General features: G+C 54.4%; 1 protein-coding gene across 2 annotated transcripts; it reads left to right on the forward strand.

The window, feature by feature from the left end:
• The first annotated feature begins 430 nt into the window (after window positions 1-430).
• SIGLEC1 (sialic acid binding Ig like lectin 1) lies at window positions 431-18,851 on the forward strand. 2 transcript variants are annotated; one of them, XM_070801179.1, is made up of 21 exons: window positions 433-776; window positions 1,068-1,427; window positions 1,699-1,995; window positions 3,698-3,964; window positions 4,264-4,518; window positions 5,703-6,002; window positions 6,659-6,916; window positions 8,045-8,374; window positions 8,649-8,903; window positions 9,114-9,416; window positions 11,015-11,275; window positions 11,434-11,745; window positions 12,247-12,498; window positions 12,786-13,055; window positions 13,133-13,384; window positions 13,704-14,009; window positions 14,621-14,881; window positions 15,636-15,938; window positions 16,197-16,299; window positions 16,656-16,728; window positions 17,359-18,851. In XM_070801179.1, the coding sequence occupies exons 1-21, from the start codon at window positions 728-730 to the stop codon at window positions 17,431-17,433; spliced, it is 5,142 nt and encodes a 1,713-aa protein (XP_070657280.1). In that variant the 5' UTR covers window positions 433-727; the 3' UTR covers window positions 17,434-18,851. The 2 variants fall into 2 exon arrangements, with proteins under 2 accessions (XP_019827493.2, XP_070657280.1); XM_019971934.2 differs by lacking the exon at window positions 16,656-16,728 and having other exon boundaries at window positions 431-776.
• The last annotated feature ends 1,525 nt before the right edge of the window (window positions 18,852-20,376 follow it).

A 20,376-nucleotide genomic window follows, 5' to 3' on the forward strand; every position in this document is an offset into this window, starting at 1 on the left:
AATAAGATTTCAACAGGCAAAGATCATTTGTGGTGAAGCCAGAGCTGAATAGCTGGAGAGCTTGTGGATAGACAGTACCGGCCCCAGGGTGGGAACTGGTCGCAGGGGGAGCATTAAATGGAGGCAGAGCTGGCAGTAGGAAAGGAAGGCCTTTCAGGGATGTAGGGGAGCCACATCTCATGGGCAATGGGGAGCCATAGTAGGTTTTTGAGTAAGGGAGGACTCTTGAAGGCTGCAGTTTTCTAAGTGCTCAAATTCCAGTATGGTCTACAGCTGGTAAGACTGGTGGTAGGGAGACAAATTTCAAGTAAGAAACCATCATTTATGCTGGATGCCTTGGAATAAGTCATTGTGCCTCTCTGGGCTGCAGTTGCTGGTGACTTGGGTGTCAGGGAGGGGGCAAGGAAGTGGGGGAAATAGAGAAACAGCTGTTCATCTTTGAAGAGGCTGGGAAAGCAGAACTTAGGGTGGGGCCAAGCGACAGACAGGATTTTCTGGGGCCACCAAGTGAAGGCATTCCTGGACACAGCCTGAGCTGGGAACATGGGCTCCTGGATGCCAGCTGGCAGCTGCCCTGCCCTCTCACTGGGTTGGCCAGCATAGTGTGTGGGGAAACAGGCCTGGGATCCCAGCAGGCTCTGAGACTGAGGTTCCCTAGGAGATCCCTGTGTGCCCAGCACAGTGCTCCCCGACCTCATAGGCAACAGAACCGGCGTGACAACCTGCTATGGACTTCCTGCTCCAGCTCCTCCTCCTGGCCTTACCCATCCCAGCAGGTAAGCTTTGCTGGCCTTTTCCTTCTTACAGGGCCTGGCCGTGGCAAGTCCAGCTTCTGTTGGCCTGGGCAGACTGAACCGTGTCTGGTCACAGGTTTAGCTGCTGAGATTGAAGGAGGGCATGAGGAGGCGGTGACAGGGAACAGGGACCCTCTCTGGGGTGCCCAGAGGGGTTGCATTGCTGGGGGCAGGTCAGGGCAGGATTTGAGAGTGCATCTGGAACACCTTCTGGGGGGCAGAACGTGACCCCAGGCCTGCATTACAATCTTTCTTGTCCTGCCTCTCCCTCAGACCTGATCTCATGGGGCGTCTCCAGTCCCGAGACCGTGAAGGGTATGAAGGGGTCCTGCCTCGTCATCCCCTGCACCTTCAGCTTCCCTGCCAGTGTGAATGTGCCCGATGGCATCACAACCATCTGGTACTATGACTACTCAGGCAGACGGCAGGTAGTGAGTCACTCCACAAAGCCCCAGCTGGTGGAGGCCCGCTTCCAAGGCCGTGCCCAGATGGTGGGGAATCCTGAGCTCAGGGTGTGCAACCTGCTGCTGAAGGACCTGCAGCCTGAGGACTCAGGCTCCTACAACTTCCGCTTCGAGATCAGCGAGGGCAACCGCTGGGTAGATGTCAAAGGCACAGCAGTCACTGTGACAGGTGAGAGCAAGGTCACCGACTGGAAGCGACTCCAGACTGCTCTTGGCCCCACTGGCTCACAGCTCCAACCCTGGTCCTAAACCCAAACCCAAACCCAGCCCTAATCTTGGCTGCAGTTCCAGCCCATCCCCGTGCCCCCTAGCATTCGCCCCCAGTGAACCCCTGGCTTTCTCCTTCCCCTTGAAGTCCCCTGCCCCAGGCTGAGGTCTCCAGGGCAGGTGGTCTCAGGTATGGTGAAGGGGAGCCCCCAGCCTCCTGTCTTTGTCCTCAGAGGAGCTCATCATGCCCACCGTTGCCTCTCCGGCTGAGCTGCATGAGGGCATGGAGGTGGACTTCAACTGCTCCACTCCGTACGCGTGCCTGCAGGAGCCAGTCACCCTTCGGTGGCAAGGCCAGGACCCTGCCCGCTCCACCACCTCCACACTCCAGAAGCTTGAGCCCACGGGCATCCACCACCAGGAGACCCTCCACATGGCCCTGTCCTGGCAGGACCATGGCCGGACCTTGAGCTGCCAGCTCTCGGCAGCCAACCATAAGACTCAGCGTGAGATTCACCTCCAAGTGCAGTGTGAGTGAACGTGGCAGGCAGGGTGGGTAGCACATCCTTGTTACTGAGCTCACACACATCTGTGGTTCCCCAGTGGAAACCATCCCTTTCTGGCCTGCAGAAATAGCCAGGCTGTGCTTGGACCTCCAGAGTGGAGCAGGTGGAAAGACTGCTAAGCCCCAAGAGCAGTATTGAAAGGCTCCCTCCAACCTCCAGTCCCTGAAGCTAGGCTGGGCAGGGAAGGGGAGACTCAGCCGGAGAACTGGGGGTTGGCCAGTAGGGGCCCTGGGATTTAGACCAGCTCTGGAGGATGAGGAGGCGGAGAAGGTTCACCCCTTTCCTGCCACTCACACTCAATGACCAGGGTAACACTTGGACATGGCAAAGAGACAGTGGGAGGAATTCCAAGTTTTCACTTGATTATGCATCTTCCCATCACAGTAAAGACGGGCAGCCTGTTCTAGAACAACTGCCATACATAGGCATCAGGCTGCTGGCTTCACCACTGACTAGATGAGCAAACTTGGGACAAGTTACTCGCCTCTCAGAGCCTCTGTTTTCTCACTACCTCTCTGTAGTGGAGGTAATAATAAATACGTTTTATCTCACAGGCTTGTTATGAAAATTAAAAGCATGAAAAAATATTAGCTTCTATTATTTTCATAGTTACATAGATTAAGGACTTGAAAATACTAGTGAATAGTGAAGTCGCTTAGTTGTGTCCGACTCTTTGCGATCCCATGGACAGTAGCCAACCAAGCTCCTCCGTCCATGGGATTTTCCAGGCAAGAATACTGGAGTGGGTTGCCATTTCCTTCTCCAGGAGATCTTCCCGACCCAGGGATAGAACCCGGGTCTCCCTCATTGTAGGCAGATGCTTTACCGTCTGAGCCACCAGGAAAATACTAGCTTTTTTTTTTTTTTTGCAACACTGCATGGCTTGTTTTGGCGGGAGGAGAAGGGGACGGCAGAGGACGGGATAGTTGGACGGCATCACCGACACAGAGAACATGAGTTTGAGTAAACTGTAGGAGTTGGTGATGGACAGAGAGGCCTGGCGTGCTGCAGTCCACGGAGTCGCAAAGAGTCAGACACGACTGAGCAACTGAACTGAACTGAACTGCATGGCTTGTGGGATTTCAGTTCCCTGACTAGGGACTGAACCTGGGTCACAGCAGTGAAAGCCCAGAGTCCTAACTACTAGGCAATTTTCAGGGAACTCCTGAAAATTTTAGGTTTTATTAGCATAGTTACATAGAGAGAGGCTTGAGAACAAGATTTAAAGAAATGCAGTTTCTTTGTATCGTTAGCATCTCCCAGCAAATGAGTTAACCATTCTCAGCGAGAATTTGACTCTGCCTTTAGCCCTTGTGTTAGATGGTTTGTCCCTTGCCAGCAGCTGCCACAAGCCACCAAAGCAAGCAGTGTGCCCATGGCCCTCAGATAGAAGAGATGGCGATGGACATGTCATGGGGCAGAAAGCAACTGAAGGCAGTGTAGGCTGAATGCTATGCCAAGCATCAAGGCATCAGGCTGTCAGTAGACAAGGACAAGAGCAGGCTTCCTCACAATGTGAGGCCAGTGCCTGCTGTGGACAGGGGACTGATGGGAGTTCTGGTTTATCTGGGTGGGCTTCCTTAGGGCAGAGTGTTGAAAGGGGAGTGGAAAAATGCCCCTGCCTTCCCTGGGCACCATACTCGACAACCCCTGTCATGCCTTGCAGATGCCCCCAAGGGTGTAGAAATCCTCCTCAGCCCCTCGGGGCGGAACATCCTTCCAGGGGATCTGGTCACACTCATCTGCCAGGTGAACAGCAGTCACCCTCAGGTCAGTTCTGTGCAGTGGGTCAAGGATGGGACGCACCTCAAAAACCGGAGTCGTGTACTACAGTTGCCCCGGGCAGCCTGGGCTGATGCTGGCGTCTACACCTGTGAAGCTGGGAATGGCGTGGGCTCTTCGGTCTCACCTCCTGTCAGCCTCCACATCTTCAGTGAGTCCTGGGTGAGCCTGGGTCTTGACCAGAGTGTAGGGAGGCATCCAGGCCATGAGGGCTGAGGGAAACGAGGCCAAGGTGCCTCCTGGGATGCCTGTGTGAAGTTCCAGCTTGGCTTCTGACAGATGGCAAACCTCCCTGGCAGTGAACAGGGCAAAGAAATGCATGGCCAGCCCAGGAGGCTCCTCCTCAGAGGGGTGTGATGTACAGCGCGCAGAGGTTTAGGCTGCAACCCTGGGGGGTGGGGCCTGGAAGTCTCCTGAGTAGCCCTTAGTGTGCTCTATGCTGCCCCCCAGTGGCTGCGGTCCAGGTGAGCCCAGCAGGCTCGATTCTGGAGAACCAGACTGTGACGCTGGCCTGCAACACACCGAAAGAAGCGCCCAGGGAGCTGCGCTACGCATGGTACAAAAACCACGAGCTGATGAAGGCCACCCACAGTCGCATCCTCCAGCTGCACTCAGTCACCAGGGCCGATACGGGCTTCTACTTCTGTGAGGTGCAGAATGCCCAGGGCAGAGAGCGCTCTGACCCAGTCAGCGTGGTGGTCCGCCGTAAGTGGTGGGGACGAGGGCACTGGAGCTGGGAGCCAGGCCAAAGATTAGAGCCTCTGCAGGAGGGTTGGGGTTCTGGGCCGGCGTGCCCTTGAGCTCACATCTGGGCAAGGCTTTGCACCCCCCAGACCTCAGTGTCCTATTTTAAACAACTTTTTATTTTGAAATAAGTTCAAACTTAAAAGTTGCAAGAAAAAACAAAGAATTATCATATACCCTTAACCTCGATTCCCATTTTTTAACATTTGATTTTCTAACTATATATTATATTTGTGTGTATATATGTACTCACACACATATACATATGCATATACACGTGCACATATATGTGCGCACGCTTGCACACATTTTTGCTACATATACACTCTATTCACATGTGTATATACATATGCCCTCTATATGTATACATGCACACATAATCTATCTATCTATCCATTTATATTCTTCAGGCATAATGGCCCTTTACTCCTTGATTTCTCAGCATGTCTTTCCTAGGGTCATTCTCATGCATAACCACAGTACAATTATATGTAGTCAAGAAACTTAACATTCATACAAGATCATTATATAATTTACAATCCATGTTTAAATTTTACCAGTTGGCCCAATAATGTCCTTTATGGTAATTTTTTTTTCTGGTTCAGGATTCAGTTCAGGATCTTGCATTGCATTAAGTTGTCAAATCTCTTTATTCTCCTTTCTTCAGTCTTCCCTTGTCTTCCTTGACATTGAACCCTGACCAGCACAGGTCAGTTGTTTTGTGATATTCTCACCTTGCATTGGTCTGAATGGAGCAGACCAAGCCCATGCACCTGGGCAGAGACACCACGGACATGATTCTGTGTCTGTCTCCCCGTGTCACCTCAAGAGGCACATGGGGTCAGTTTGTCTCATTGCTGGGAATGTGGACTTTGATCATTTGCTGCAGTGCTGTCCTCTGCCAGCTTTCTTTACCAGTTTTCCCACCATTAAAGTGGGGTCTCTGGATCCCCACTCTCAGGGTGACTGCAAGGATTGACTAGGATGAACTGGGATGACAGAGTGATTTGCCCAGTCTGGGGACAAATAGGAGCTGCTGGGATCACTAACTTTTCCCAGGGCATCATGGGACAAAGTAGGTGCAGGGGTCAGAGGCAGGAATGCACCTGTTGAGGGTAACAGGTCTGTCCCTCATCTCCGTACAGACCCACCCCTCACCCCACACCTAACTGCCTTCCTGGAGACGCAGGAGGGACTGGTGGGCATCCTCCAGTGCTCTGTGGTCAGCGAGCCCCTGGCTTCTCTGGTGTTGTCACATGAGGGCCTCGTCCTCGCCTCAACTTCCGGAGAGGGTGACCAGAGCCCACGCTTCAGTGTCTACTCTGCCCCAAACTCCCTGCGCCTGGAGATTCGAGACCTGGGGCCAACAGACAGTGGGGAGTACATGTGCTCAGCCACCAATTCCCTTGGGAATTCATCCTCCACCCTGGACTTCCATGCCAATGGTAAGATGGTCCCACTGGGGCTGGTAGAAGGAGCCTGAGGAGGAGGCCTGCTCTGGCCTCTTCCTCCTGAAAACCAACAGGGCTCAACTGAAGGCCTGACCTAGCTGGCTAGAAAAAAAATCACATCAAAGATCTGAGCTATACAGTCATCCCAGTCCCAGAGTTTCCCCATAAGTCAAAGCAAAACGAGAAAAGTGGCAGATGGAGTTATCCCTTTTGTATCCATTCTGACTCTGAACTTACAGGGTTTTTCAATGCATATTCATTTGTTTTTTATTTGTTGAACATTTGGGGCATACTCTGTGGTAGGAGTCAGATGCAGAAGCCCAAACAGAGAGGCTGAGTCTCGGTGCACATGTTGCCCTTCCCTCCTTCTGAGGCAGACATAGCTAATTGATCAAGCCAGGTTTTTGACAGAGGCCTAGGATCTGGCCCAGAATCCTGCTCAACCATGCTGCAGCCAGGTACCAATAGATCTGAATTGGCATTCAAGGTCAAACCCTTCTGATCATCGAGAGATTCACAGAGCTGATGCCATGATGCTCAGACCTCCTGAGAATTGAGTTGGGAGAAGCCCAGGAGGGCTTTCTGCTGTGGGTGGCACGGAGCCGCAGACATGCATGGGAGCTGAGCTTTCTTCTCTCCTTCTCTGCTAGTGGCCCGCCTCCTCATCAGCCCAGCAGCAGAAGTGGCAGAAGGGCAGGCGGTAACACTTAGCTGTAGGAGCAGCCTGAGCCCAATGTCTGACACCCGCTTCTCCTGGTACCGGAATGGGGCCCTGCTTCTTGAGGGGCCCAGCAGCAGCCTCCTGCTCCCTGTGGTCTCCAGCACTGATGCCGGCTCATACCACTGTCGGGCCCAGGATGGCCATGGCACCAGCGGGCTCTCCTCACCTGCTGTCCTCACCGTCCTCTGTGAGTAGCCTTCCCTCCAGCCCCTGCCTGCTGTGGGAAGATCAGTCACCAGAGCCCATCAGCCCCCTCCTCCAGGACCTCCTGACTCTGTCCTGGCCAGAGTCCCGATAGAAGGCAGCCACGAACCTGGTCACCATGGCCCTGACCGCCCTATGGAGACCGAGTCTAGGGCATCCCATTTCCCCCTCCCAGTCCCATTATAGCTCTGCCTGTAGCCTCAGACCCATCATGGACACCACGTCCAAGCTTTATCCTCTGCAGCTGGGCCCTGGGACACTCTACTCCTATATATGTAGACACGCTCCATAGGCGGCACCCTCACAGGTACAGACACACAGGCAGAGCCTCCCCACACAGGCCTGCATCTCGTCAAGGGTGGATGCTCCTGAGCAGCTGACCAACATTCAGGACACACTCAGCTTCCAGCACGGCTTCCCTAACATGTGCAGGACGCATGTCCAGGGACTGTCAGGAAGAGCGGTCACCTCTTGGGGGTTTTCTAGTGTTCAGGGTGAGATCACCTGGGGGTCTTGGTCCCACTCTTCAAAAATTTCTAGGAGGGCAATTTAGGCATTATCTGTTCTCATGGGAGCTGGCTTGGAGATCAGAGATAAGAGACAGGCAGGGTCTTAGGGGATGGGGTGTGAAGAGAGGAAGCAGACAGTAAAACAACCAGGGATTGCTCTGTAGGTACCCTGCCCAGGAGCACAGGGCTGTTATGCAAGGTGGCTGCTAGCCCATACAGTTCTGGCAATGGCAACTCACTCCAGTATTCTTGCCTGGAGAATCTGAGGGACGGCGGAGCCCGGGCTGCCGTCTATGGGGTCTCACAGAGTCAGACATGGCTGAAGCAACTTAACAGCAGCAGCAGCAAGCTAGAAAAAGGCCCTTCTTCCTCTGGGAAGACTCAGTCCTGTGCTAAGGCATAGTTTAGCACACGGGCATGGGCTGAGGTCCTGCCACCCAGGTCCGGTGGTCCTTGTATAATGCGCAGTCTGCACAGCTGTTTGCGGCAGCTCCAGGTTCATGCCTTTGCTCAGTGTGTTCTGGGAGCCTAGCTAGCTTTGACTGCACCTGTGGGAGCCTGGCAGAGGCTGTGGGATAGTGCCCATACTCTTCTCTCTCCAGATGCCCCACGCCGGCCCACGTTCACTGCCCAGCTGGACCCTGACACCGCCGGAGCCGGTCAACGAGGCCTCCTGTTGTGCCGTGTGGACAGCGACCCCCCGGCCCAGCTGCGGCTGTTCCACAGGGGTCGAGTGGTGGCCTCTTCCCTGCCATCAGGGGGCAGCTGTAGTGCCTGCGGGAGCTGTTCCCCACGCACAAAGGTTACCAGAGCCCCCAACCTGTTGCGGGTAGAGATCCAAGACCCGGTGCTGGAGGACGAGGGCGTGTACCTCTGCGAGGCCAGCAACGCCCTGGGCAACGCCTCTGCCTCAGCAAACTTCAATGCCCAGGGTGAGGCAGGGCAGGGAACAGGTCGCCTGGGGTCAGGGGCTGGTACTCGGGACCCTATTCATTTGCAATCCCCAGCTCCGAGGAGGGTCAGTTGGGCGAAACCACCTCCTGTCAACAGAGGGAGTTTGGTTTCCTCCCCTTTCCCCATGGGCACCCAGAGGGGCTTCTTCCCACCTGCTCCAGACAGGGAGACAGGACCACTCACCCTGGGAACTAGGGGGAAGCCGTCAGGGTTGAGGCCCGTCTCAGTAAGCCTGTGCTGCCTGCTCTCCAGCCACCGTCCTGGTCATCACACCGTCGCACACGTTGCAGGAAGGCACTGGAGCCAACCTGACTTGCAGGGTGAGCCGGGAAGCTGGCGGCCCTGCCAACTTCACCTGGTTCCGAGATGGGGCCCTGTGGGCCCAGGGCCCCCTAGAGACCCTGACGCTGCTGCCTGTGGCCAGAACAGATGCCGCCCTGTATGCCTGCCGCATCCTTACCGAGGCCGGTGCCCAGCTCTCCACCCCTGTGGTCCTGCAAGTGCTCTGTGGGTGATAGGCAAGGAGATTTGGGCCCTTGGAGGGTGGAGGGGGTGGTCTGGGGCAAATAGGGCTGCGGTTGAGTTTGAGGAGGCAAGAACATGGCTTGGGTGTGGGCGCGTGCAGGCCTAGACTGAGTATCTGGAGGAGGACAGCCTGGCAGCTGAAAGATGGTGAGCTGGGTAGGGGCTGGCCTGAGCTCCCCACTGTCTCTACAGACCCTCCAGACCCTCCAAAGCTGTCTGCTCTCCTGGATGTGGACCAGGGCCACACAGCTGTGTTTGTCTGCACTGTGGACAGTCGCCCTCCTGCCCAGCTGGCACTGTTCCACGGCGAGCACCTCTTGGCCACCAGCCCAGGGCCCCAGCTTCCATCCCGTGGCCACCTCCAGGCCAAAACCACAGCCAACTTCCTGCAGCTAGAGGTCCAAGACTTGAGCCTTAAGGACTCTGGCAGCTACCGCTGTGAGGCCAACAATGCCCTGGGATCATCTAACACTTCCCTTTTCTTCCAGGTCCGAGGTGAGTGTCCTCTGTAGCTGTGGTGCGTCCAAGTGTCCTGGGGGCCACTCTGCATATTTATGTAGCGATGTGTAATAAATGGGCTTCCCAGGTGGTGCTAGTGCTAAAGAACCCCCGTGCCGATGCAAGAGATGCAAAAGATACAGGTTTGATTCCTGGGCCCGGAAGATCCTCTAGAGGAGGAAATGGCAACCCACTCCAGTATTCTTGCCTGGAGAATCCCATGGACAGAGGAGCCTGGCAGGCTACAGACCATGGGGTCGCAGAGTTGGACACAACAGAAGCGACTTAGCACGCATATGGAACATGTAATGTATGTGTTAAGTCACTCAGTCATATTGGACTCTGTTACCATGGGGTCTGTCCATGGGGTCGCTAAGAGTCGGACATGACTGAGCGACTTCACTTTCACTTTTCACTTTCGTGCATTGGAGAAGGAAATGGCAGCCCACTCCAGTGTTCTTGCCTGGAGAATCCCAGGGATTGGGGAGCCTGGTGGGCTGCCGTCTATGGGGTCGCACAGAGTCGGACACGACTGAAGCGACTTAGCAGCAGCAGCAGCAGCAGTGCCACTTGGGAAGCCCCATATAATGCACACATGATCACATTTGTATGTACATTGTTGGTTGCTGTTTAGTTGCTAAGTTGTGTCTGACTATACATATATATATATATATGAATATATCCATATTCTTCATTTATCTATCTGTATATATTCTTCTGTAATAATCCTGCCTAAGTGAATAAGCCAGAAAAGAACAAAGTTAATATCAATAATGCTGAAAAAAAAAAACTTTTTTTTTCCTCCCATAATGACAAACATCAATTTTTGAACATTTTCCCTGGAACTTTTTTCTGTATCTCCTCTTTATCATACCCTTTTCACAGGCAGAGAAATTGAAGGTCAGAGATTTAGGGGCTTGCTCATGGTCACATGACGAGGAGGGGGCCCTGCTAGCTCTGGATGAATTCAGTGCTGGTCTCTGGCACAGTCTGAGCTCTCAATCACCACTATAGCTGTCCCTCCTTCTTACTCCCTCACTCTGCTCTCTTCCTGCCTCAAACCTGGGGGGAACGAGAGACAGCCCTTTGCCTGGTCTTCCGTTCCTGCGCTCTCATGACTTGGAAGTTGGGTGAGGAGATGGGCTAGAGAGAGCTGCTAATTTCCGCTTCCAGGCTGTTGGTCACCATGCTGAGGTCAGCTCATGATCAGGACAGTGGTCCCTGGTTGGACCTAAATCCCTACCACTTCTGTGCTGTATGGGGTCAAAACAACATCTGTCAAGAGCTAGCACGTGCAGGGGCTGTGCATGGCACTTGGGTCGGACCCAGGTGAGGCTCTCCCTGTGGTAGGTGAGATATGACTGCCAAAGCAAAACCACAACTCAAAGTGATGGACAGTGAATGCCAGGTCAGAACCAGGGCAAGGGAGTCAGGCACAGGAGAGGAAGAGGCGTGAAGCTGCAGTGGGGCCCTCAGCAGTGGTCTGGGTGAGCAGTGGCTCTGGCACATGTGGTTGGGTCTTGCTGTCCTCATGTGTACACAAACGCAGTCCCAGATGTGGAAGGCCCTCACCTGCTCTTGGTTTCTCCCTGCAGGAGCCTGGGTCCAGGTGTCACCATCGCCTGAGCTCCGGGAGGGCCAGGCTGTGGTCCTGAGCTGCCAAGTACCCACAGGGGTCCTGGAGGGGACCTCATACCGTTGGTACCGAGATGGCCAGCCCCTCCAGGAGTTCACCTCAGCCACAATCCGTTTTGCAGCCATAACTTTGAGCCAAGCTGGGGCCTACCATTGCCAAGCCCAGGCTCCCGGCTCAGCCACCACGAACCTGGCAGCCCCGGTCAGCCTCCATGTGTCTTGTAAGCGCTTTGATCCATTCATGTTTCTTGGGGAAGGAGGGAGCCAAGGGCATGACTGGAGAAGGGGATATTGAGCCCTGGTTCTGGACTCTACTTCTGAGAGAGTCTTAGATGAGGGACCACCTGCTCGGGCCCTGACCATTGTCTGCCTCATGTAGATGCCCCTCGCCAGGCCACACTCACTACCCTCATGGACACAGGCCCTGGGCGACTGGGCCTCCTCCTGTGCCGTGTGAACAGTGACCCTCCAGCCCAGCTACGACTGCTTCACGGGGACCGCCTCGTGACCTCTACCCTGCAAGGAGTGGGGGAGCTTGCGGGGAGCTCTCCCCGGCTACAGGTGGCTGTGGCCCCCAACACGCTGCGCCTGGAGATTCACAATGCAGTGCTGGAGGATGAAGGCGTCTATACCTGCGAGGCCACCAACGCCCTAGGCCAGGCCTTGGCCTCAGCCACCTTTGATGCCCAAGGTCAGAATGGGGGTGTGAGTGTGCGTGTAGGTGGCTCTTTTAAGAGAAGAGGAGGTTGGAGAAGGTTCTGGAAGCCTGAGACACGGGCAGGAGGGCTGAACACAGGACAGTGCACTCCCACTCTTCTTAAGGGCAGCAATCTCCAAACTTGGTTTTCACTGAAGAACCTTTTTTAAAAACAGAATTTTACATGGATGCCCAGGGGATAAAACTCATCAGACAGGGGTCACTCAAGGAGAAACCACAGCAGGGCTTTTGAGGCCTGTGTTTGCCCAGGTGCCCTCCAACAGGGTCAGGGAGGGCTCAGGGCACTCCAGGGAGAACTCTGCTGGGAACCACCTGACAGATGATGAACTGTTTCCCAAGCTCCATCTCTGAGCCCCACTTACAGGTGGGTCACCTGTGCCTCCCAGAGGCTGAGAAGCTTCCCACCCTATAGGTGGCTTGCTTTACACAGCCTTCGGTATTCCCTGGTGTCCCTGTGCCCTCTTCTCTCTCCAGCTGTGAGTGTGCAGGTGTGGCCCAAAGCCACCGTGCAGGAGGGGCAGCTGGTGAACCTCACCTGCCTTGTATGGACCACTCTGACCCAGCTCACCTACACATGGTACCAAGATGGGCAGCAGCGCCCAGATGCTGCCCAGTCCATCGCCCTCCCCAATGTCACGGTCGTGGACGCCACCTCCTACAGCTGCGGCGTGTTGATCCCTGGCCAGACGCTCCATCGCTCTAGGCCTGTCACCCTGGATGTCCTCTGTGAGTCTGGTTGGATGCAGGGTGGAGCTGGGAGGGATGACAACAGCTTGCGGGGATCAGGGCATGGCCGAGTCCCACAGTCATCTACCCCAGGAACTCAGTACCAAGCTGGCTAGTGATGGACAAGGAGCATTAGAGCTGGGGGACACGGGCAGAGGAGCAATGCTGCAGGTTGGGCAAGTGGAGGCCACTGGGGGCAGGGAGCCAAAGCCTTCCTGTTTTGAATGCAAACTGGCCTCCTTACCGGTGTGGGCGCTGAACTCCGTCTCTGCCTTTCTGCATTATAGATGCACCCCGCAGCCTGCGCCTGACCTATCTCCTGGAGAGCCGTGGCGGGCAGCTTGCCCTGGTGCTGTGCACCGTGGACAGCCGTCCACCTGCTCAGCTGGTCCTCAGCCATGCTGGCCGCCTCCTGGCCTCCTCGACCACAGCCTCAGTCCCCAACACCCTGCAGCTGGAGCTGTGGGAGCCCGGGCCCAGCGATGAGGGTCTCTACAGCTGCTCAGCCCACAGTCCTCTGGGTCAGGTCAACACATCCTTAGAGCTGCGGCTAGAGGGTGAGGCAGGGCCTAGCCAGGGTGGGATCAGCTATGGTGTCTTGCCGGACCCAGCTGACCCTGTCTTCTTGGTACAGTTGTGCAGGTGACCCTGGCTCCATCAGCCACTGTGCCCGAGGGAGCCCCTATCACAGTGAGCTGTGAAGACCCTGCTGCCCGCCCACCCACCCTCTATGCCTGGTACCACAATAGCCGTTGGCTGCAGGAGGGGCCAGAGGCCTCTCTCTCCTTCCCGGTGGTTACACGGGCTCACGCAGGAGCCTATACCTGTCAGGTCCGGGATGCCCAGGGTACACGCAGCTCCCGGCCCACAGCGCTGCATGTCCTCTGTAAGCAAGGGTCCTTGCCTGGGGGTGCCTAGGGTGAGTGGAGGGTGCTTCTGGGCCCTAGTCTGGGTGGGCACAAGACTGCACAGGACTGAACCTGGGAATGGACACTTGGGGAAAGACATAGCGGATGAGGGAAGATTCCTTAGGGTCCTCTGAACCCTGCCTGGAGGAATCTGCCCACAGGATTCCTGAAGCTGTCACTCCCCAGAAATGACCATTTCCCCAGAGGCTTCAGCCTCACCAATGCCAGGCAGGTGGGCAATGGATAGCACAGGGTTTCCAAGCAAGACCCTCAACTCCGCCCTGCTCTACCATCCAGATGCCCCCCGGGACGCCGCTGTGTCCTCCTTCTGGGACTCAAGGAGCAGCCCCATGGCTGTGGTACAGTGCACCGTGGACAGTGAGCCGCCTGCCGAGCTGGCCCTGGCCCGCAATGGCAAAGTTCTGGCCACCAGCAACGGCATCCCTGGCTTGGCAGTGGAGACGGGCCATGTCCAGGTGGCCCGCAATGCCCTGCGGCTGCGAGTGCAAGCTGTGCCCTCAGGGGACGAGGACACCTACGTCTGCACGGCTCGCAACTTGCTGGGCTCAGTCAGCACCACCTTGGGGCAGCTGCAGGCAGAAGGTGAGCCAGCCAGGAGGCAGGAGGGGCGCTGTTGCTGTGGGGTCTGAGTCTGTGTGAGGGGTGGGGCTCCCACAAGAAGAAGCTGGCTGGCCTGACTTGATGGGGAGGAACAGTGCCCACTGGAGGCGGGTTGCTCAGCCTGAGGGGGATAAATGGCCTGGCTTTCGGAGAGCTCCCTACAGGAGAGGTGGGTGGAGATATGGCAACAACTCAAGGGGAGCATGGGTGGAGGGGAGACATAACCTTGCCCTCAGAGAGCCCAGACTGTGGGTGGGAGAACAGACCTGCCCTGGGGAAACTGGGAATGGGAGGACTGATCCAATCTTATCTTCAGGGAGCTCAGTTTGAGGGACAAGGTGCAGCCCCATCCTTGGGGCATTCAATCTGAGGGCAAGACAGCCTCATCCATCAAAAAGCCTGAGTTGATGAGAGAGGGAGGCACCGCTTTGCCCCAGAAGTCCCCAGGGCAAGGAGAGGTAACCCTGATGGCAGTCTGATGGGGGAGACACAGTCCCACCTTTGGGATCCAGATCCCATATTATGCACAGAGGACAAGCCAGAGGCTGCAGCTCCCACAGGCCTGCAGACCCCAACCGCGTCTGGTCCTGCAGGTGTGCATGTGGTGGCCGAGCCAGGGCTAGATGTGCCCGAGGGCGCAGCACTGAACTTGAGTTGTCAGCTCCCTGGTGGCCCTGGGCTCATGGGCAACTCCACCTTCACTTGGTTCTGGAATGGCCAGCGACTACACACGGAGCCTGTGCCCACCGTCGCCTTCACCCACGTGGCCCGCGACCAAGCTGGGATGTACCACTGCCAGGCTGAGCTCCCCACTGGGGCCACCGCCTCTGCTCCAGTTACCCTCCGGGTGCTCTGTGAGTGTCACATCCTTGACATCTTCCCCCCGCCTCAGTCTCCCCACATCTCACATGCCTGTTTCAGGTCTTCCTCCTCTTCTGTCTGCAAAATCCAAGGACTTCACAGCAATGGAGTCCTGGGTCAGAGAATTCCCACTGACTGATGTGTGATCTTATGCCTCCCTGCCTTGGTTTCCTTATCTATAAAATGTCAGTCTCCTCTCCTTGTGAAGAGTGCAGGAGGTAGAGCATGCAGAATGCCTGGTGCACAGTAAGCCCTCATCAATCCTAGCCCCTTATTTTACTCTTCACAAGGGCCCACACTGTATTAGTCAGCTATTGCTGTGTAACAAGCCAGCCCAAAACCTAGTGCTTAAAGCGACAGCTGCTTTTTATTTGCTCACAAGTCTGCAGGTCAGAAATTTGGGCTGGGCTAGTGCTTCTGCTGGCCTTACATCATGTGGCTGCAATTTCACCTTCTTGGCTGGCAAATGGCGTGGGCTGTCGGTTGGGCCTCGTGTGTCCAGCACGCTGGCCTGGGCTTCCACTTGGTTGTTTTCCAAGGAGAGCAGAAGCTGCAAGGCCCATTGAGGTCTAGCCCTGAAGTCACACAAAGGCACTTCTGCCTTCAAAGGGAGTCACAGATTTAAAGAGTGAGGAAACAGGCTCTGCCTCTTAATGGAAGGAGCAGCAGTCGCCTTGCATGGGATACAAGGAGGGGAGGAATTGTGTAGTTGTTTCTGCAGTCACCACACTCCCTGTCTTCCTACAGATCCCCCCAAGACACCCACGATGACGGTTTTTGTGGAGCCTGAGGGTGGCATCCAAGGCATTCTGGACTGCCGAGTAGACAGCGAGCCCCTGGCCAGCCTGACCCTCCACCTTGGCAGTCGGCTGGTGGCCTCTAGCCAGTCCAAGGTTGCTCCTGCCAAGCCACACATCCATGTCTCAGTCACCCCCAATGCCTTGAGGGTGGTCATAGAGGAGCTGAGGCCCAGTGACCAGGGGGAATATGTGTGCTCTGCCTCTAATTCCCTGGGCTCTGCCTCTGCTGCCACCTACTTTGGAACCAGAGGTGAGACCCCCCGCCCTATCTCCTAGGCTGCGCTGCACAAAGGCCCGGCTCTCAGATCCAGAGGCTTCCTTCTGAGGTCTTTCCTGAATCCCTTCTGCTTGTCTAGTCTAGACTGATTGCTTGAAACTCCTTCGCATGGGGAAATTTCCAAGAGAAAGTAGAACTTAAAATAGGTTTCATCTTGCGGGCGTCAGCTTGGGAGGGAGAATCAGAGGCCTGGAGCCACAGCCACACCCTAAGCCTCACCTCGTGTTACAGCCCTGCACCGCCTGCAGCTGTTCCAGCAGCTCCTCTGGGTCCTGGGACTGCTGGCTGGCCTTCTCTCCCTTCTGCTGGGCCTGGGGGCCTACTACACCTGGAGGTGAGTCTGGAGCTAGAAGGTGAACAGAGTAACCTCATCCTTCCCCCATGTCCCTCCTACCAAATTCACAAGCTCCATACTTTCTAGCCTGTCCCTCTCCTTCCCCCTGCTCCAAATTTGAGAAGCCTAAAATTGTCTCTAAATCTATCTTTCTATAGTTTTCTTCTTTCCTTGTCTCTGCTCTCTCACTGCTGAAGAAAGGACTGGGGAGGAAGAAAGATCAAGTAGCCTATTCTCCACAAATCTCCCCCACTGTTCTGTGTATCAAGCAGGGTGTAAGCTTACGGGGTGGGGGGATGGAACGGGGGCAGGCCGGGGAGGAGAGAGGCTCTCTGAGTCCACTCTTGTCCTTGCAGAAGGAGGAATTTTCATAAGCTGAGAGAGGGTGAAAATTCAGTGGAGATGGCTTCTCAGAAGGAAACCATGCAGGTATCCATGCACCATGTGGGCACATGCAGACACAGTACTTGGCTAGCCTGCGCTGTGGGACTGGCACCGAGAGATTATTCTCATTTATAGGACAGTGCCTGGGGCTAGGGGAGATTGGAGAGAGAGCACAGAGACCCAGCACCCCCTAGAAGACAGTGGGGGCCACATTCTGAGTAGGGCAGAGCAGACATGGGCTTGCTGCATGGCTGCCTGAATAACTGGAGCAGACATTCTGAACTGAGCAGCATTGCCTCTACTTCCAGGACCCCACCTGGGTTTTAGGGTCTCTCTTCCTCACTCCTGATTCTGCCCATCACCTTTGCAGGGGTGAAAGCCTGTTTCCCCTCCCCTGTGGTGTGTCCCTTTCTGTAGATAATCCATTTGGTGGGCCAGGGCTCCCAGCCACATTTTCAGCCATGCACACTCTCTCCAATCCCCTGGGGACCCATACCCAGGCCTGGGGACTTGGAGGACTGCCCTCCAGAGCTAGAGGTCAGGTGATGAATGCTCCCAGAGTCCTCCAGTGACCGGTTTTCTCGGTGGGAAGCTCATTGATCCTGATGCAGCCACATCTTGGACCTCATGCTGGACTCTGCCCCTGAGCTGACCTGTGGCATTTCCTGCCTTTAGGAGGAGGAAGTCACCAGAATCTGTGATGACTCGGACCCTGTGAACAATGCAGCGTTGGGTCCTGACTCCCTCTGAAAACATCTCTGTGGCATCTGACTTTCTATGACCTGGCTCCAACCCCCAAGAAAAATGGGTGGTGAGAGATGATGGTGAACCTCAATCTACCCATAAGGGTGTTGACTCTGGGCAACTCTGAAGAGAAATGAATTGATCACATTGTCTATTTCTCTTTCTCTCTTCTCTGGATCTCATCTCTCTATTTATCTTCCAAAGCACTACCTCTTCACATCTTCTTCCTCCAAGCTCACTGTGGACTTCTGGGATGGATTAGAATAGAAGAAGAGCTTTCTATATCATTAAAAGCTGGTCACGGCACCCTATAGTGACTAGAATATAAGCTAGGCTGCTCTAAAAAGACCAAATACAGTAACTTCAACATGAAAGAATTTGATTTTTCTCTCTCATACTAGTCTGGGTATATTATGGTGGTTTAAGATGTTGGAGCTCTGGATCCTTCTCTTTTGTTTTTCTCCGTCCCTAAAATGTTGCTTTTGATTGTGAAGTTCACAATGATCCCATTGGGCTCATACTCCTTCCAGCAAGAAGAAGTGGAATGAAAGGCACACTCATTCCCATTGTGGATACAACCCAGAAGTTCTGGCTGGAATTTGGTTATATGGCTACTCCAAGCTGCAAGGGATTTTGGGAAATGTAGTTTTTATTATATTTCCAAAGGACTCCCAACTATGGACTCATCCCTGAGACTTTGAGAACACTGATGAGAAGGCTGCCAGCAGGCCATATTCTGTCTCAGTGCCCATCTACTGAAGGCCAGGGTATGTCCCTGTCCTTTCTGGTCATGAGTCCTGGAGGAGGTAGTGCCTCTCACACATTAAGACTGAGAAAGTCAAGAAGGATTTGTGGTCCCTAGGGAGAGGGAATGCCAGGCAGTTGAGTTGCCTGAACAGGCATCTTGTGCCAGGTCTAGCCCTTGAAAGAAGAGGTGGCCCCATTTACACTCCCCACCCCCAGAGAGTGTGGGGAGCAGACATCGTATCAGCATCCTTGTTTCTGCTCCAAGTGCATTCCTGCCACGATCAAGCGAGCTCACGTCCTCTTCCTGGAAGTGTGTGCACCAGGGGTTACTAAGACAAACAAGGGTCACTAAGAAAGAATAACGTGCCCCTAGGGAAGTTGGTGCCTGAGGGGAACCAGTTTCGGGGGGCTAGTGACTCCTTTGGTATCCTGGTGGCACATGGTGGGAGGAGCACGGGGCTCACCACTCCGGGATTTGAGTTGAGAAATGTGGAGAGAAGTGGGAAGTTGGCATAGGAGCTAACAGGTTGGGAAGAGATTGAAGGCCAGGTGAGCTTCATGCAGCCATACATGGACCCTTCTGGTTCCAGGTCCCATTCTTATTAGTGCCCAATTGCCAGGCTCTTCCTGGGGCTATCAAACATGTCCTCCCAATAAACATCCATCCTGTGACATAACTGGAATGAATCTTTTTCTTGAAAGCCAACTGCTGGACTGGAACACAGAGGATTAGAATGTGAGTGGTGTTTATTCTGGAAGACTGTCTGCTGAAGGCAGCAGTGGGTGCAAAGTACATAACATTTACCACAAACTACCTTACACTCAAGCAATTCATGCTCCTTCCTGCTCCTTGAAGCTCTGGGCACCGCTCACCTCTGCTCCCATGACCAGCACTGTGCTTGGCATGCTGTGGGCAAGCACTTGGTAAGGGGTATTTTTTCTACATTGCTATTAAGTAGAAACTGTGGGTTAAAATGGGACAGGGAGAGAACAAGCCAAATGCAGCCGAATATTCCCTGGTGGCTCAGGTAAAGAATCTGTGTGCAATGCAGGAGACTTGGGTTTGATCCCTGGGTTGGGAAGATCCCCTGGAGACGGGAATGGCAACCCACTCCAGTATTCTTGCCTGGAGAATTCCATGGACAGAGGAGCCTGTCGTGCTACAGTCCATGGGGTCGCACAGAGCGTCACACAACCGAGCACGCACGCAGCTAGCAAGGAAGAGAGGGTGAGGGGAGGACCAGGAGTAGACACAGGAAGGATGGCTCCTGGGGGATTTGGGAACATTTGACCTGGAGTCTTCATCTGCTTCTGTGCACCTCCAAGTGGGTGTAGGTCCACCAGGGATTGGAAGAGTCTCAGAGAGGTTAGCTGTGTCCACCCCCGGTGGTCTGAGCCTCCTCAAGACTTTTGAAATAACGTTTAATTCAAGCATAGCACACATAGAAAAGTGCACACATTTTAAACATACAGCTCAATGACTTTTCACAAAGTGAATATACCCATGCAACCAGCCCCCAGAGTCTCCTTTGTGTACAAAGTCGCAAGCCCCCAAAGCTAACTAGAAAAAGACGCCCCTCTTTTCTCCCGTTCAGGGAGGATTTGGGGAAGAGGTTTCGCAAGAGAATGTGGATCCCGAGAGAGGGCAAATCAGGAAGTTACAAGTCCTTTTCCACAGGAGGAGGGGTTGATGGCTATCTAGCCTGTCTACACTGGAGCACCCAGCATAACCAAAGTGATCTATGTCTGTACTAGGTCTGGTTTCCCAAGACAAGGTTTCATTGTGCAAGTGACCTATTAAGGATGTGTTCCCAGGGGAGACCAGGAAAGGGGTGGAGGAAGCAGGACAGGTAAAGGGAGGAAGGTAAGGACACACACAGCATTTTTTTATAACGTCTCAAAACTAAGAACCACCCTAAGGTCCAGCAACAGTAGTGTCAATGAAGACAGCACGTGGTGATAGTCCACAACTGAATGCTACTCCGCAGTGAGTATAACGGAGCTGAAGTCATACACCCCAGGCTGGATACATCTCACAAACTGGGGGGAAAGTTTTCAACTCATACTCCAGACAAACGGTTCATCTCCCTTATATAGAGAGTTCCTTCAAGTTGTTAAGAGAAAGACCTCAATAGAAAAATGAGCTGGAAATATGAATAGGCAATTCAGGGGAAAAGACATACAAACTGTTCTTAAATGTGT

Source organism: Bos indicus, chromosome 13 (assembly GCF_029378745.1).
Source record: "Bos indicus isolate NIAB-ARS_2022 breed Sahiwal x Tharparkar chromosome 13, NIAB-ARS_B.indTharparkar_mat_pri_1.0, whole genome shotgun sequence".
NCBI classification, from domain to species: domain Eukaryota; kingdom Metazoa; phylum Chordata; class Mammalia; order Artiodactyla; family Bovidae; genus Bos; species Bos indicus.

Bases quoted from the DNA above. Each gene is read 5' to 3' on its own strand.
- SIGLEC1 (XM_070801179.1), top strand. From the start codon at position 728: ATGGACTTCCTGCTCCAGCTCCTCCTCCTGGCCTTACCCATCCCAGCA. The intron at 1,996-3,697 runs GTGAGTGAACGT...CATGCCTTGCAG, and splicing joins GATTCACCTCCAAGTGCAGT to ATGCCCCCAAGGGTGTAGAA. The intron at 4,519-5,702 runs GTAAGTGGTGGG...ATCTCCGTACAG, and splicing joins AGTCAGCGTGGTGGTCCGCC to ACCCACCCCTCACCCCACAC.